This window comes from Pseudochaenichthys georgianus, chromosome 16 (genome assembly GCF_902827115.2).
Source record: "Pseudochaenichthys georgianus chromosome 16, fPseGeo1.2, whole genome shotgun sequence".
NCBI classification, from domain to species: Eukaryota; Metazoa; Chordata; class Actinopteri; order Perciformes; family Channichthyidae; genus Pseudochaenichthys; species Pseudochaenichthys georgianus.
The window spans coordinates 23,165,386-23,184,573 of NC_047518.2; the positions used below are offsets into that span (position 1 = coordinate 23,165,386).

The following is a 19,188-nucleotide window of genomic DNA, read 5'->3' on the forward strand; positions in this document are numbered from 1 at the left end:
ACAAATGCATTGAGAAGATAAAAACAATAACTTTGTATGTGTTTTACAAAAATAAGTTTGTAGGTAAGACATCTGATCTTTTGCAATGAATTTATTAAATATGTTCCTTACAACACTCATACAGCACATATGTTAATGTTTGCGCTTAATCTTCAGATGGCAATGAAATAAGCATTTCAAACAATCAAGTATTAAGTTAGTAAACTCAATACATGAATAACATTTGCATGGCAAAGTTAGGCAAACAAAACACAGCAAATCAAATGAGTATTTAAAGGGTTTGCACAAAAGTCAAAATACAACAAAAGTAAATGATACAAGGCTATGGTATATATGTTTTTAAATAATAAGGATGCAAATGTAACAAAATACATAGATCTACAGGCCTAGTACAATACCAACCTCTTAGGTTCATAGGTGCATAGAAAACTCACAAATCTATCTCTAAGTGCTAAGAACAGTTAGCATTTGTAAATAATGTGTTTGTTTGCTACATGAACATGTTAACCTTGCTCTCTGTGCATTCTTGCTCAGATTTGATAAAAGAAAGTCATTCAAATGTTTTACATGACTGTAATGGTAGGCCCTGAATCCACAAAGGCTTAGCAACCTGGGCATTATGAGATTGTTTAACATTTCTTTGGAATGGTCATGATAAAAAGTTCATATTTTATTCTTGCAAGAATTTGTATAAGAAATATAATTAGAAAATTATGGAATGAATGATAGTTATGCCATGATTTTGTATATTCTTCATATGTAGGTACACATAAACGTTTGTTATTGCAATAGAAACTGTATCATATGAGTTTATTTTCCAATATCTTAGCTGGTGAGCCAACTGAACCATTAGACCGATTATGTATGGGTGCATTTAAATTGTAGTGTAAATATAAAGTTGAAGGTATCTAAACTGAGTTGTTTATATGAATTGTCTGTTGATAGTTACACAGCCAATGCAAATGATATTTACATAAATAAAATCACATGGCAAGACTTCTGCAAAGTCCTTCTGTAGCAGGCAATGCTTAACTGTATCCATGTTAGGGCTTTGGTGTATTACAATACTTCATTATTGGGTAAAACTTCTTAAGGCATAATGGAAACTTCATAAACACTCCTTTGAAAATACAAATCAAACCAAAGTATGATCTGATGCATTGCATTAATCAATCCTCTACAACAAGAATTGCACGTTTCCACTCGGCTGTGGATAATAACACTTTGGCCTTTCCTCCACCAGGGGTCTCCCTCCACCTTCTGCAGGGTTAGTATGAGGCGGCTGCAGGGACGGGGGAGGAGCAGCCGGGCTCCATGTGCTTCAGGTGGCAGGAGTGGCAGAGGAGGTGTCCGTTCAGAGGGTAGCAGCGGTGACCCTCCTCGTCGTTCAGCTCCATCTTACAGTCCTGAAGGCACAGAGGAAACAGAGCTGAGAAACATCCTCTGACAGCTTACAGAAGAACAGAGGATAATTGGTCTCATTTCTGCTCTGTACTGACCTCATTTCCAACCACTGACAGATTGGAAAGCAATAATTACCTCAAGTGTGCAGAGAACATTCAGGATAGGTTTGATTTACATTCACAAAAAATATTTAAACTCCTCATTATTAGCCAATCTCAAAATTGTACATATGGAAGACAGAGAAAAAAGGCACAACCCTTAAAGGTGTCCTTTATCTGCCTTATGGTACACAATTTCATAAAATAAATAGACAAACATCTGACGTTGCTTTTCTTTGAGCCACTTCAAAAGACATGGCCACTCAATACTTAAACACAAATAAAATAGGTAGCTGCTCTAAATCCACTGATTTTTATTTTTATGAAGTGAAAGACCAACATCTGCCTTTGGCAAAGAGAAATGTGCCACTTGAGTATAATGATGATAGATATGATGAGATAGATACCTGCTCTCCTCAGCAGTATGTCGTTATAGGCCAGACTGTAATCAAGATCAGGGATCTGCTCATTTGGATTTCTCTTAATGAGCCATTCAGCGGGGCCTGGCTCGCTGCCACTAAACTAAACTGTAAAACGGTAATGTACTTTCATTCAACCCACCTCACAGTGATAGCATTCCACATGATAGTCTTTGTCCATGGATACAACTCGAATGGTTTCATCAGACCCCTGGAAAGAAATTCAGACAGACAAACGCACAGTTGCTAAAAGATATTCCACTGTCTTATTCTGACAAAAGCTTATCCAGATCTGTCGTCTCTATTTCATTGCATTTGTGGTTTAAGTGTTCACCAATTATCCCAACAAGCATGCTCAGTTGCTTCATAATCGGGGGAGTTTCATCACATTTTCTGGATTAACCATCGAAAAACGAGCTACAGAAAAACAGGGCTTGTTATTCACACGGGCAAACAAATATAGACAGTGCAGGGAGGAGTCAATTATTTTTCAGTCATCTTTTTCTGGTTATAATATTAGCCTGAGAGGAAACTCCCCTGAACATCCGTTACAACAGCCCCCCACTACACACACACACACACACACACACACACACACACACACACACACACACACACACACACACACACACACACACACACACACACACACACACACACACACACACACACACACACACACACACACACACACACACACACACACACACACACACACACACACACACACACACACACACACACACACACACACACACACACACACACACACACACACACACCACACACACACACACACACACACACACACACACACACACACACACACACACACACACACACACACACACACACACACACACACACACACACACACACACACACACACACACACACACACACACACACACACACACACACACACACTCACTCTCTCTACCTCTCCTCTAAATACCAGCCTCACTGTTTCTCAAAGGGGAGGGCAGGGGACATTCCAGCGAAGTCAACTCTACTTTGGGACATTTCCCCGCTCCTTGTCAACACTTCACATCAAAGCCCAGAGATATTAGAGCTCACATTGTTCTGACCTGTAGTCGAGTGTCTATATTGAACTGTCTGCCACTCACACAGCCACGCTCTGTGTCTGGGTCACTGAGTCTACAATCTGCTGAACTCCTGGTGAAAGGTTCAAGGTCCTCAGGTAAAAGTGAACGGTTTTAGATGGAGGTATAAAACAGATTGATCACACTATGCAGGAATGAATTAAATATTCCTTCTGCATTGAGAAGGGTCGTACTCTCACTTTACCTTTTACATACTTGACTTACAGTTTACACCTATGTTAATTACTATTTATTATTTCTCATTACACGTACTACATTCCTGTTTGCTTTCAATTCATTTGCAATACTGTCTACTGCAAATATACCTTATTTTTTTAATATATGTTAACAATGTTTATATTTTAGAACATTTTATTGCTCTATTTTGTTTGTATGTCTGACTCTAATTTTGCTTTTAATTGAAAGATTAGTTTTTGTAGTAACACAGCCTTGTAGAAGGGAGTCTGAGATCTGAGACTTTCATTGCTCGCGACTGCTTCTCTGTTATTTGTGTGCATATGATAACAATAAAGAACTTGCTAGAGGCTCTGACAGCGCTTTATTCTAAAACTACAACACTGCCAGAGGCATGCTCCAACAAACCATATAATATACAGATATGGGTACACAATATGGAAAACTACTAGTATTGTACTCATCATCCGAGCATTAACTTATCAATGCTTTAGATATCCATTTTCCAAATACTAAAAATGTAATCCCAGTGAGTGACAGAGTTTCAGTGTTTTCTTGGAACAAAACTATTCCTGTTCATCTAACTAAAAGGATCTCAACCTGTGACAGATTTTGATAGGTTCATCCGCAATAACCGTATATGAGAATGATGTCAAAATATGATAACACAGAAGATACATGTGAGAATGTTTGGTGTAAGCTTACCTCTGAGGGCAGGATGGGCTGGTTACACGCAGCACATTTAGGCGCCAGGACCCTGGGAGAGCGCAGAGAAACACATTTTCATAAACCTGTTTGAACTTCGATCAAAAACATGTTTCTCTCCACCTACACACAATTCATATTTGAGGTGTCTCTAATGCTGTTGACCCTCCCTCCTTTCCCCCGTACACTGAGTACGTTCAAGGTCCTGACTCAGCTCAGGAAATACCAGGTTTGCAGATGTGCTGGCTTTCCCTCACACACGTGATTCCCCAAATCCAGAGAGAAGTAGAAAAACAAAAAGCAAAAATGAATCCATATTTTCCACACAGATGGCTGGCACCTGGATGTCTGAGGGAATAACAAAGGGCCTCTCAGTGTGGATGGGCATGACTGTGGCTGAAAGTCAAACACACACTGTATACACAATAAGGTTTGCCTGATTTAATCAGTGTGGAGAACATGTGAGCGCTGCCAGTGCGTGGCCATGTGAGCGCTGCCAGTGCGTGGCCATGTTCCCGGCTGTGCTGAACATGTTGTCCCAGCAGGGAGAAGACTGCAACTGTTGGGGTTAGAGTGCTACAGGTGCTTCTGCTGTTCACTTCCGTCTCTACAAGTGGCTAACACGCACTTAGATTCATACCTCAGATGTTAGAAGCTCTGTTTTTGTCCTTACAGAGCATGTTGTGTTTGGATAAGAGAAGCTATGGCTGCACGCCTCTAACTGGACAGTGCCCCCCCCCCCCCCCTCTCCCTGAATACACTTCTCATGTGTCTGACACGTGGCAGAGAGATTTAACTGACCCTTGTCGGCCAGATCCTGAAGGGGCCGGGGACTGAGCTGTAGTTCAACTTAGAGCAAGAAACCCAGACATTCTTTTCATGCTGAACTAATTCAACACAGATCAATCCTAATCAAAGGCTTGTGTTTCTTCAAGATACTGTCTAATGTAATAAGTAAGTGACACTGACCTGTGGTAGTCTTTCAGACAGTAGATTTTATTCTCAGTGTCCACAGTGAAGGGCACTCCGTCCAGGCTCTCGTTGCAGATGACGCAGCGGAAACAACCGGGGTGGTACGACTTCCCCAGGGCCTGCAGGATCTATTAAGAGAGGAATTAGGGAAATATAATGGTACATCAACCCTCGAATTCCTTCCGCTACTTCGTATTGCCTCACTATCTGCATCCAATCAAATTCAAGTAGTTATTGTGTAAAAAAAAAACGAATCTTTGCATTTGCAATAACTGCATTTTTAATGATCCCTGTGGGTATTATAGCCAAGAATAGAACACCACAGAATACTAAGGATCATATATAACAATGATTACACCTAATAAATACATCTAAAAGAAAAATCTATGACGTTTTTTCAGTTTTAGATTTCTGCTGTGATATGCTTATGTTAAAAGAGCAGATGAAGCAGCAACATTAAAACATCTTCATCACATCTTCTGGATAGAGATCATGTGGGCACCCATGTCGACAAATTCCTTAACAAGCTGTGACACTTCCTGTCTTAATCACACGTTTGTCGTGTGTGTGTGTGTTCTGTTTTTACCCATGAGCCTGTGTGAGTGTGTATATGTGAGACAGAATGGGATGCATGTGCAGAGCAACGCTTCCGCCTGAGTCTTTATCCAGATGTGCCCACAGAAAGCTCCTCTAAGATGAGGTAACTCAACATTTCTGCTGACGTCACCTGGCCTGGACCCCCACACACAAACACACACAACCGGAGAGAAGTAACAGACACTCACCATGTCCATGATCAGATGTCCACATGCGTTGCACTTGTCTGCAGACTGCTGGAACCCAGAGTACTTCAACAGGCAGAGAGAAGACGACAGTGAGGTCATTGGAATGTGGTTATTTTATGGATGACTAAAATCTCTCCCACTCTTTTTAAGACCAAACTGCTTCAAAATGTCTCCCAGGAAAAATCCAAAGTAGCCTATGTAGTGTACTAAAACATTTGCTTAAAACTGATTTAAATAACACATTTCCTTCTAACAGAACAAAACAATAACTGCCAGTACAGTTTGCTGTCTGTGAATGTGGTGTAATTCCTCAGATTGGCATTTAACTGATCATTCAGCTCAGCTTTGTTCTGTGTTAATATGTGTGAGCGGTGTCGGTGAGGAGAGGACACACGGACTGGCCTGGCAGCAGAGCAGATGTAATTAACAGCAAAAAAAATTCAGTATACATTTTGATTTTAATTGAGCAACTGAGAGCTTTAGGTGGAAAGGCAATTAGATGGGGTTTCATACAGAGGGCTCGTGAGATAAACACACAGAGCTTCTGATGGAGGGAATATAAGGGTGAGTTGGGATACAAATATGGGGTTTCAATGTTGCTTAAAAAAGATGTTCTATATTTATGCATAATGAATGTTTTTCCATTTTTGTAAAGAACCTGCAGTGATTCGTGTGAACGGCCAGTCCGCCCTCTACCCTATAAACCATAGCAAAGCAGCTTCTCCAGTTACTGACCTTCTACTAGTTTGACCCGAGAGAGGAAACTGATAGGAATCGGCTGCATTAGATGTGAAAAAACTGGGCCACAAGGTCAATCCCTGTCCCCGATATTCTGTATTTACGTTCAAGGCTGACAGGTTGATATTAGGTTGCATTTCAGTGTGTGAGCAACACCTGATTAAAGCAAAAATAGCATCTTGTTCATCGTAATACTGAAGAGATTTGTAAAACTTGAGACGATAGAGATGTGTAATCTCAAGCTAAAGCAACAAAGGTCACAACGCCACATTCCTCAGATGTGGTTAATGAAAGATTTAGTGTGTGTCCACCGCTCACCAGAAAGTCCTCTTCACAGAAAACCCTTCCTCCGACATAGTAGAACGCCTTCCCTCTCAGCCTTCGACCTGCAGAAACACACAGGAAAGACCATTGGCATCATTTCACTCAAGGAATACAGCAGGGCCCGCACCTTGGACTCTTGAGAATGATTTGTATTATTATTATTAGATTAAAGGAGATGAGAAAAGGTATGTCGACTCAATGATATCATTCTGAAATGTCTTCCTCGTAAATCAAAGCCATGAGACCGGTCTGAGAAAATAGTTAGGGCACTAATGCGTAAAGACCGTGGTGATTAATTACACCCATTGGAAGGTAATGGACCCTCTTGCAATATTCATTATATCCTGCTGAATCCCTGGTAGATAAATCAAACAAATGGATGTCAGGTGAGCTGGTGCAGGGTATATGCAGGAATCCTGAAGTCAAATGTAATACCGTAAGACCTTTTTTTCAAGACCCTTTCCATACATTTTAAGACCTCATCGCCACTTGGAGTTTTAACCAGTTACATTGGCGACAGACTTGACCTCACATTGACTATATACAGTATTGATTGTCCTTCCTCCTTATCTTCCAACCATTTGGACGCAGACTTGCATTTCCCCATAACGATGTTATTTAACAACCGGCGTAAACGGAGCTTCGCGCGCTATCAAGCAGTGAGCGTGCGATGTCCTGTTCAGATGACGTCAAATCCAACGGGATGCCATAAATAAACTACACAGAATCCCACTACTCACCTACGCCATGACTACATTCAGGCGGACTGTAGAATACAATCCCTTAGGACAATTTATATAGTTATCGAAAACAAGCTACAAAATGTAATACCTGGAAAATGCCGTTTAATACTTTTTAATAGCCTTAATTTTCGCTAAATTGATTTATCAACTTTTAATACTTTTTAAGACCCCGCGGACACCCTGTGGTGTCTTAATATAATATTGCTGGGACACAGAGCGTGTTGAGGTAGGACAAGGAACACATCTGGATCACATGGTAAAGCTGATTAAATCCAATTAGTAGACAGGTGCGAGAGATTAAACACTCTGCTCTATTACAAGACCTACAGCGACCTGCCATTCTTCTTCTTTGTTCCTTTCTGGGCTCTCTCCACACGCTGCGTGTGCTTCCTGTGCGCTCTCTCTCTCTCACACACACACACACACACACACACACACACACACACACACACACACACACACACACACACACACACACACACACACACACACACACACACACACACACACACACACACACACACACACACACACACACACACACACACACACACACACACACACACACACACACACACACACACACACACACACACACACACACACACCACACACACACACACACACACACACACACACACACACACACACACACACACACACACACACACACACACACACACACACACACACACACACACACACACACACACACACACACACACACACACACACACACACACACACACACACACACACACACACACACACACACACACACACACCTATTCTTGCCCAGGTCCCACAGGAAGAGAAAACATTCCTGGCATTTTCTGAGTGTGGGGGGGGGGGGTGAATGTGGGGACTGCAGGGGTTAACCTTGGTGAACAGGAGCCTTCTTTATCTCCCATGCTCCTTCTCATGTTTACCTGATCGCTTGGATCAAGATAGTCTCAGTCATTTAGCAACGAGGAATTTCATTCTTAAGACATGCAGGAAATGCAGAAATAGCCTTACCCGCGGTACAGGGCTCTCTTCAGAAGTCAACACGTAGTCAGTATTGCATTTTATTTTGGTTAATCCCTTCTTTGGAAATAGTAAGGCTGGGTGACATAACAGGAATTACTGTTAGATGATGTCTATCGTTTTGCTACACCCTTCACACCTTTGTTTTCTAGCTAACCTGGGAGTAGGCCATCACGGGCAATCATGAAAATGGCAGATGATTATATTCAAATCCATGCGATGAAGCACTTTGATGCTGTCTTAGCTAAAAGCAGTCCTTCATGTTCCACAGGATTTCCCTCCTGGTACACCTACCTACAATGTGAAGACACATCATATTTTAGACTAGTAAACAGAGCTCAGCTGAAGAGGCTGACCCTACTCTTCTCTGGTAAATATGCCAAAAAAAAATCTGTAGATTTTGATGAAATCAGCTGGAATTAGATGTAGGGACGAAAACAAGAAGTCTTAAGTGAAACCTCATGATTCATCTTTTTATATCAACGGCGCATGACATTCTCCGAACCAGTTATGCACAATGACATGCTGTTACTTTAACAGTATAATAATAACCACGGTCTGGCCATGGCTAACACAGTAACCAACTTAAGAAAAGGCGAGTCATCTCGATCAGGCCTAGGTGTGGAGCTGGCCTCGGGTAATTACTGACAGTCCTGGAACGAGGGAAGGATGAAGAGGATGAAAGTGAGATATGAGCCATCCCTCCTCTTCACATTCCTCTCTTTTTCCCCCAGTGAGTCAGAGAGGGAAGGCTCTGAGCTTTGCGGAAAGATAAGAGCTTAATTAAAGTCAAGAGTGACTATTTCAAAAGCACCGGAAAGGACTGTGACTATTGCCATCAAAATGCAAAATACCTGAGGGACAGAACTAAACACAAGGCAATTTTCTAATTAAAACATTCTATGAATTTCTTTATGTAATCCCATTCAGAAAATTAGAATATCACAACGACCCTGCCATGGCTTCGTAATCAGGACCCTGTTTCTTCCTGCGAGTAGATGAATGGAGTGAGACATCTCAGTAAAAGAGCATCTCCTTTAAAACAGCTTCACATTTTTAGACATTTTGCTCTTGAGAGTAATTTTGGTGGTCTTAATGTATCTCTCTGACTGTGACTAGCACCTGGGATGTTTGGTCAAGGTCCTGACAAGCTACCCACCAGATGTTAACCAGAGGTGTCAGGACCAATCAGATCCTTGTTTGTATTCTCCAAAGCCTGCCTGCTGGCTGGAGTATGGTGCTGATATGAATAAAAGCAAAAACTGCACCACTGTTCCTAGTTATAGCTCACATTGCTACCACGTTGGGGTTAAAAAAAGACCCTTAATGTGGTCATAAGGAAGCTATATATAGGTCATTTCCACCTGCATTTCATTTTACACAAAAATATACTGGAATAAATTAGAGACTCAAATAAGAAGGGGCCATTGCCTTCCTTTTCCTTCTATTTCCGCAGATAGTTGGCTAATGTGTAAACAAGTTTCCCTGATTACAAACTTGTGCTTAATCTCCAACTGGAATTGGATTGTACCGTCAACTGTTGTATACAGTCAATGATTAGCCTGGAAGCCCCCCCGCGCTCTCCTAGCCATCAGGAATGTTCTCCTGTCTCTCTGCCACCTTGGGGGACCTGGTCGAGTGAGGGCATGGGAGTTAGTTCATGGTCATAAAGACTTGTTATGCAACTCAACAAGCGTGACCGATGTCTTGACGTACAGACCGGAGGAAGATGAGAAGGGACGCTTCATTCCACACACTGTTCTGTTAGTGTGGGCACCGCATGAATACATGTGTGTGGTGAGCTCCCACTGAATGCTCTCCCTGTCCCGCACCGTGCTCCCATCTCACTTCGCCCAGCTGACATAACAGCACCCAGTGTCCTCCTGGAGCCAGACCTACTGAGGGCCCCTATGCCTGCATTCCGACCCCCAGCTGAGATGCTTTTCCCCGGGGCCGCTCACAGCATGTACAACCCCTATGCCCTCACATGGATCAAGCTATGAGAGGTATGTGGTGTGTTAAACCCCCCACCCCCACACACTTCAGACATCAGCTTCAACCTGAGCCACAGTGTGTCTCCTCTTTGCTCTCACACACATATGTATAAACACACAGGATAGAGGGTAAAAGAAAACATAGCGATGTTAATCATACATGTGGGGGGCGTAACCAGCAAGGTCAAAGGTGCTGCAGAATAATGACACTGAGTAGAGGTCATCACCGACATGCTCTGCATACCTACAATCTGATCATTTGAACAGAGCTTGTAATTGGTTGGAGCAGAAAGGTAGGTCATGCTACAGCGAGGGCCGGGGTTCACGGTGGACCGGGTCGCGCTACAACACACACACACACACACACACACACACACACACACACACACACACACACACACACACACACACACACACACACACACACACACGTGATGACACTCAAGTGATAACTGTGTCTATCTAATTGGTCAGGTAAACAGAAGTGCAGTTTGTTTGACTTAATGCTTTCTGTAAACTGCATCGTTCCTTTGCCAATTAAAACCAAGAGAGAACAGATATTGTTTTTGTTGTTGCCAACGTATTTCCTAAACAAATAAGCCCTGTAGCTAACGAGTACAAGGTGCTATGTATTGACTGAATTGCTCCGTCTGTCTTTGTGTGGTCTGGAGGAATGACTGGCACACCCAGAAACCAAACACCGGCAGTACAGGACAGTAATCCCTAAATGATTGTGTGTTTTTGCTCGGGGGCAGTGAATGACTACGGAGGAAGGTACCACTTTCAATTCAAGAGAACAGGGTCTTTGGCAGCCTATTAGTCAGTGGGTGACATGAGCTTTGCATGTGAATTGACCGAAGAGAGGAGGTGAAAGTGCTCGAATGGCAGCGTAGGATTAAGTGAAGTTTTGCTGTGTGTGTGTGTGTGTGTGTGTGTGTGTGTGTGTGTGTACTTACTACAGGCGCTGCAGGTGAAGCAGCTGTCATGGTAGAGGCTGCCCATAGCTTGGCAGGCCTGGCTGGCTCCATACACCGTCTTGTTGCACTTAACACACACTCCTGGAACCAAACACAGCGCATGATGGAGTCAGAAAAAGTCACAGGGAAACAGACATATGTCATGTTTAAATTGATACACACACATACTGAAATAGAAACAACACATCAATCCACAGTGAATCAAATACTTATTCAGAATGATATATCGTTTATAGTCTTAGTTCATTCTCTCAATACAGAATGAGTTTTAAAGGCTCTGATCCAGATGAATGCAGACAAAAGCAATTGAGGCACAGAAAAAAAATCCTTTCACAAAAGTCAGGAAGCTGGGTAGTGGCTGCTTCACTGAAAGGGGACATATAACAAGATTTGCTTATTTGACTTGGCTCAGCGACTGAGAAGTGTGTAATTATTTAAAGACTGATAAAAATCACAATGTTCACACACAGTCAATATGGCTTCATATCAAAAATACTGGTGTCTTCTCAATATTCATCCATCCTCTCATCCAGACTCATGAGTGGATGGATGACGATGAGAAGTATGTACAGAGAACAATGTTTAAAAAACACAAGACATTGATAACAGCCCAAAATACAGAAACACATTTCTCTCCGGTGTGTTGTTGGGTGAAGAATACCAGACCTTTAAACAAAGCAAATCACATGAGAGCATGCCAGGCACATTACATCATCTCTGCTTTGACTTTGGACAGCTCATGAACAACACAGGGCTTCCATGTGATCAACCTCTTTTTTAATTATCTGCAGCTGCTTATGCAACATAACACTACTTCTCTGAGAACTGACATTGTGACGTTATCTTTCTTCGCACCACTTCCTCGCCAATTCCATCTTTCCCTCTGAGCAAGCACTGTATGACATATATGAAAACCGACTTGTGGACTGAGACAAGTCCCAACTCCTATCACTGCTGAGTGTAATGGGTAGTCAACTGGCTGCTAAATCAATCGGATAAGGATATGAACTACCAATATAAAGTAATAGAAGGGGCGATGGCACCAGAGGGAGATAGATCACAAGCTTCTCTTTTAGTGTGAAGAGATGTTTGTGCATGAGGCTATTTGTGTGTGAGTGCGTGTTTTTATAGAAAAACTCCCTGGAGACTGAGAAGTAGAGCGCAGCAGAGGACCGTGGCCCTGCCTAGGTCCTGCTCGAAACACTGACAAAGAAACTTCTGTTCCCACTGTATCCAACACACATCACGCGGCTGCCTCCTCCAAAAACACACTGCTACATTTATTACCTTCAAAATGTTTCTTCTTATAGACTTTCAGTAATGCAATATACAACCGGGTTATATATAATTCAACTAAAGACTCTCCTAATGCCACAACGGAGGACACATCATCGGGGGGGCCCCAATGGCTGGAAAGAAGATTTAGAGATAATAGAGGGATATTATTAGAAAGCAGAAGAATGTTACTCTTACGTAAGCTATTTTTGTTTACATAAAAACACAATAAAGTAAAATGCCCTCAAATTACTGACATGAAAAAGTGAAGGTTCTTAAAATCAAATTCTGCTTTTCTTCTGTAAATGTTTACTTCAAAAAGTTCACGACAGCAGGAATAAGATTCCCAGGAAAATGTGCCGTGATTTTTCCGGACTTTTCCGTGATTACATACTGGGCCAAGGGCATTTTCTTCCTCTTGTTTTTTTTATTGGCTCACATTTCTTTTTGCCAAATGTGAACAAAAAGCATTAAAAGTCCATTCTCTTTTTTCTTTCCGTGTTTGGGAGCAGAAATGTCTAGTTTTCATAGTAACCTCTTTGTAATTTGGGCCGCTACAATTCTGCTTTTGGCCCAGTCCCATATTCCATCACAGTGCAAATATTCAGGGGACTGACTGCTTGCTTTAAGTTGGGGGAGGGGCAGCAAAACAAGCAGCCAAACCTTCACCCCTCCTATCCCCCTTCACCTTTACCATTTGTCAAAACTCCAAGTAGATGCTTTTGCTGGACAATATGCCACATATAACAGCTATCCAGAGTTTTCAATTCAACCGTTAGCCAGAGTTTACTACTGTCCACTATAGCAGAGGATCCAGAGATTTGTTGTTGGATCATATAAGATAAGCACATCTCCTTTAACAAACTTTTAATTTTGAGATAGTTAACGATTTTGATCAATTAAACATGCACACTACAACATTTGTATTAACTTATTTTTAAGGTGTATTATAATTATTCTCCTTTTCTCTTCTACTATACAGATAGTGAAAAGTCGTCTTGTCATGTTGTAGGCTATAGCCTTGCAATTGTTATCTTTAAACTAATATCTCAAATGTAATGTTCCCTTTGTGATGCCAATTGTTCCCCTGGGTTTCAAAAATGTTATCAAATATTGATATTTTTTGTAGGTAATGTATTGAAATAAGAAATTCCAGTATTGACACTTGGCCGAAGAAACCCCCTATTTTGTAATACTACCTTAAAAAGGACGTAGCAAAGAGAGAAATGTTCTTAATAAAGAGCTGACTAAATTCCATCTATAAACACATCCACCATAAGTCACCAATGGCATCGTTTTCTTTTACCACGGCACAGACACCACACCCAGAAGTGACAAATAATTACTTTTAAATTCAGTCAAATACAGCAGGCCATTTATTCACAGACAAACAAACACACTTATGTGCTTGAAAATATATCACACACAAACACACATAAAAGTCAGCCTCAAAAGCCTGCCAGAGCACAAGCCAAGAATCCCTCGGAAGGCGAAGCTTTTCCACTCAGCAGCCAGATGGGATAAATGAATCCACCATCTTAACACAACACTAAACGCTCAAATTAATGTGCGTGTGTATGTGTGTGAGAGAGAGGAGGAAGTCAAAGAAAGAGTGGAGGTAGAATAATGGGATGTCCCACCACTACTCCCCTCATGGATGAACTTGTCTATAAATCTCACATCCTCTCAGGCTCTTGTGGCAAAGGACAAAGAAGCATCCACGAACTTGTCCTTAAATCTCTCCGTTTGTCTACACATCCATTCAACTGCACCGCAGGCTCCACTCAACTGGTCTGGGACTCCCCTCCCCATTGTATCTTAAGACCCTCATTTCTAAGATTCCATGCTGTCTTCCTTCAGACATTCCTCAGCGTTCCCCTGGTGCAGCCGTTTGGCACTGGACTCATTTTCCCAGAACCTCCAGCTGCAATTTTGCCAATTAGCACACGGTGTACAGCCGGGAACTCTGACGGATCCCCGCACACCTGATTGGTTAAACATCGCTATGGCACTGGCAGTCATAAAGCACCTTATATTCAATCCTGTCAGGCTCATAGATAGCTTAGCATTAACCTAACAGTATCAAACCGAGTGGGATCAGCAAAAATAACAATGTACTTTACATAATTCTATACTGACTATGATTCTTATTTGATGCACCTTAACTTTTGTCGAGAAAACTAGCCTACACACGTGTTTTTCTGGCATTAAAGCATGACTCAGAGGATGAGCCATGGTCTATTGAAAACTCTGAGTAAGCCCACACACGCTTAAAACCTACACCTCTGCTGATTGCGCTCTGTGCTCTCCCACACATCCGTACTATTCTCTTGGCTGTGCTATTTGTCAGCCTTGACAGTGACAGTGACAGCGACGTATGCCAGAACATGAACTTGAGCACACCAGGGGTCTGAGTGAGTAAGGCTGTGAAAAACAATTGTGATATTCTAGCAGGAAATAACTTTCAACAGAAAGGCAAGGGTGGGCAATGTTTGTGTGTTTAAATGGGTTCTCTGTGGCTTGGTCCAGATCATCACCTAGCGGGAAATCACCTTTTTTATGACTGGCCTTGGCTACAAACACCTGGTAGCCATATGAGCAGCAAACACCTGCCAAGCAACATACAATATATTTTGCCTATTTACTATATCTACAATAGCCCTTAGCCGCGTTCACACTGCGGTACTTTTCCCACAAAGGTTCATGCGAACTCTTTAGTTCGCATGAACTAAGTACAGATCGCGTTCACACCAGAAAAAGTCCCTGGGGGTGGATTAGGCAAATGAAGCCGCTGACGTCACTTCTTCTTCTTCTGCTTTGGGTTTACTGGCAGGCCGCAAACCACTTCACGGCGTATACTGCCGCCCAAAGTCCCCGGCCGGAAGTCCCCGGAGTTGGGGACTGGCTTCAGTAGAAGCTGCTGGGAGTCCCAGCAGCCTTCCGAGTAAATCGCCAGAACGCCGACACCTCCTCATCTCCACCGCTCCCATGTTTTATTTTGTGTTGCCATAAGTTAGTCTCTCTGCGTTTCTGCGCTGGGCTAATGCTAATGCTAATAATGCTAATGCGAGGATAATAAAATGGAGGCTTCACAAAACTTTTTGGGAGTTTTACGGGGCGTGGTTTGCAATTCGCCCAGCCAATCAGGAATATAGCTCTTTTCTCAAAAAAGAGCCTCGAGGGGGTAAAAAGGTTCGCATGAACTACTTTTAGTACCGGCTCTTTTTGGTGAGAAAGCGATCATGAACTAAGTTCGCATGAACCTTTGTGGGAAAAGTACCGCAGTGTGAACGCGGCTCTTGTCAGCTGACTTCACAGCAATGTTGCATTCATTTCCTGATGTCTCTCCTACAGTCCAGATAGAGCAGCTAAAGTGCCACAGGCAGGGTCCAGGGATGTGAGCAACTGAAACTAAAGTATTCTGCTGATGTTAAGAATTCCTCAACATCCCTTCCTACCCCTGTTTCTCAGCCAGTGTCCTTGACAATAGATATTCATAGTTGCAAGACTCAACGAGTAAGAAATGACTGTCAAGATAAATATGTGTTGAATTAATTAAACAAAAAAAACATGGTTTCTTTTTCCTCATGTGTGCAAGAAATAACCGTCACAGATGTTGTTATGGATTATTACTAGTATCCCTGTGCACACGTGTTCATAACGTGCACAAGCATGCACACAAAAAGTGTCACGAAAGACGTGCAGGTCTGTGGTAATGAAATAATTTGCCAACATGGGACGGAACATTAAACAATCAGACTTGTTGCAGTGCAGGACTGACATCACGCTCTGACTAATGACCCTCGTCATGAATGTTGCTTCAATAGAAAACCATCAAATCTCTGGGAGGAGATAACAGGGCAACATGATTTGTACTGGCCTTGGCCCCACCTTCTACTGCCAAAGGGTTTGATTCAGTGCCAAGAGGGCAGACAATGAATCATTTAAAAAAAAAAAAGACATGAAACAAATTGGAAAATTATTCTGTCTGCATTCCACAGAAGAAAACAAGAGAGAGGCCTCTTAGTGTCTGCCCAATAAATGAGCTATTTTATCAACAAAGACTATCAAGAATCCCACTAAACACAGACTGAAAACAACTCCTGATTCAGCCACAGACACACACTAACACAGAGGATAAATGTGTGTAGCTGTGTGTAGTGGAAACAAAGAAGAAGTATTACAAAGGGTGACAGTGTGCGCATGTTTAAGCATGAAATACAAAAACAAGTGGATTTATGTTCTGTAATGAGGGTGGGTTCAATGCATTTTACAGCAATGGCATAACTGACAGAAGCCACTTGTTGTATCTGGATAGTAGATGCTTAACTGTCTTACCAAAGTAGTCATCTTTTGGTTGGGCATCCATCTCTTTTTCCAGCCGATTGGTGAGGGCTTCTAATTTGATTTCAGCTGCAGAAGGCCCCTGTTCAGGGGGCTGCGTGAGATGGGACTGGCAGGGTGGTTGGACAGGCTTGGTGAGACAGGGGACTTCAGCACCGACGGCATGTCCACAGACAGGTTTTTGGCTCTGACCTTGACCCTGGCTACAGCTTTTGGACACATTGCCAGGGATCAAGGCAGCAGATGCCACCTGTGATTTGGGTAAAGATGTTTCAAAAGGTACAGGTATGAGCGAGGAAGCTGACAAAGCACCATTATAGCCGGTCGTGGGTCTTGAAGTTGGAGAAGATGGTGCGTAATGGGCAGCAGAATGTGTGGAGGGCTTCTGCAAGTCAGCTCCTGCAGTGAAGGCACTCAGAGCCAGGCCTGGGATGAGGTCAGGTTTGGCTAAGGCAGAGGGCTCAACAACCCATCCCCTGGCAGGACCAGCAGATGAGGGGGGGCTCAGGGGTCTAGACGGGGTGACAGCCTGTTTCTGCTGAGGTGGAAGACTGTTGGCGGTGGGAGGTGCAGAATGGGGCTGCTGCTGAGATGTGCTGTTGCCCCCAATCCCAGACAGGGTGAGCTGGCTCTCTGCGGACGGGGCCCAGGCAGCCGGCTGGCTGGCCGGGTGACGAGCTTGTGTGGGCGCGCTGTGAGACGCATTTCCTGGGATAGGGGAAGTAGGGATGTTCTGCTGGTATGAATGTGGCTCTAAGCGCTCCTTATTGTCGTAATTGTTTCCGTAGCCATACGCCCTGCCGACTGGAGGTTCAGACTGAATGGCTGCGAGGTGTTTCTGGCCGTCAAACTGTGCGTACGGAGTCCCAGCCGTGGAGCCCGGCACGGGGCCAGAGAGGATCGGGGGCTTCGCCGCCGCTTCACACGGCTGTCTGTAACTGTTGATGGGCGGTCTGTCTTTGGTGTAATATGTGCTGTTGTGGCCCCCATTCATTCTAATTGCCTGGTTGTTTTTTGCCATCTCCTCTTGCTGTTTCTGCATGTGTATTTTACTCATTTTAGTGGCAAAAACTTTTCGTGTCTCCTCAAAGTCTGGGTTATTTCCTGCGTCCCTTCTCATGCGAAATAAACCATCTCTGGATGCTTCATACATGTTCAAGTCCTCGATAAACTTACTCGCCTCGAGTCCAAAATCCTCGTATTTATCCATTTTTGAAGATACGTTGTGTCCCAGTCAATGAAGTGAAGTAACACGTACACGTAGTTGTGTTTAGAGGCGAACGCAAAGTTAAGTCACAAGTGAAAAGAGTGATATTTCCAGGAGCTTACAGTCCAGCCACTCGTTGTTCTGACATGAGACGAGGGTCCGGACCCAGCGGGAAACTTGTCTCAAACTTTAACGTCCTTTTTTGTAAACGTCCGGCGTGAATAACTCAAAGTTAAAACCCAGCGTACTCCTCGGTGAAACTTGTCCGCCCGTCCAGCTCTGCTCTGCCGCGAACAAGCTGCCGTCTGTCTGCTTATAAATGTGAGCAGATCCCAGATCCGATAGCCTGGACGACCCCTGCCCCCTCCCCTCCTCCCGCTTCACAGTCCCAGCAGGGAGCCTTCATTCACAACTTTACCCTCCGCACCTCTGTCAAAAAGTGTTTTAAAGTAGTTCAAATATCTAATATGTCGTTAAAGTCGACGATAAAAGTAGACCGTGGGATCACCGTTGAAGCACGGAGCCGTACGTGGCCACCGGTCTGAAAACAGAGAACCGTTTGTTTTTAAAGGGGCAGAGCTCAAACTGAGCCACAAGGAGTTGAAGTCCAGCTCTGGTTTCATTAATCATACAATGAGTAACGTTAGCTAAAATACAACTACATGTCTTAACAGCATAATCCCCTCCAGTAGGCTATCCGTTTTATTAATAGAAATATCAAGAGTTGTTGAGTCATTCTTCTTTTTGAGTCAGCAAAACACTTTCTTTCTTGCGTAGAATCTTATTCAGCTTACATTTCATGCAAAACTGAAATATGTACTTTTTTACTTCATATGTTTGACAGCTACATTTTCTACTTTATTGAGATTTTAGCCTACA

General features: G+C 43.0%; 1 protein-coding gene across 1 annotated transcript; it reads right to left on the bottom strand.

The window, feature by feature from the left end:
• Positions 1-73: 73 nt before the first annotated feature.
• LOC117460520 (Wilms tumor protein 1-interacting protein) lies at positions 74-18,921 on the bottom strand. The gene is made up of 8 exons (XM_034101980.2): positions 17,097-18,921; positions 11,463-11,564; positions 6,738-6,805; positions 5,682-5,744; positions 4,894-5,024; positions 3,925-3,976; positions 2,064-2,132; positions 74-1,406 (listed from the first exon to the last, which is right to left on the bottom strand). Exons 1-8 carry the CDS (start codon positions 18,310-18,312, stop codon positions 1,269-1,271), a joined length of 1,839 nt encoding a protein of 612 aa, XP_033957871.1. The 5' UTR covers positions 18,313-18,921; the 3' UTR covers positions 74-1,268.
• Positions 18,922-19,188: the final 267 nt, after the last annotated feature.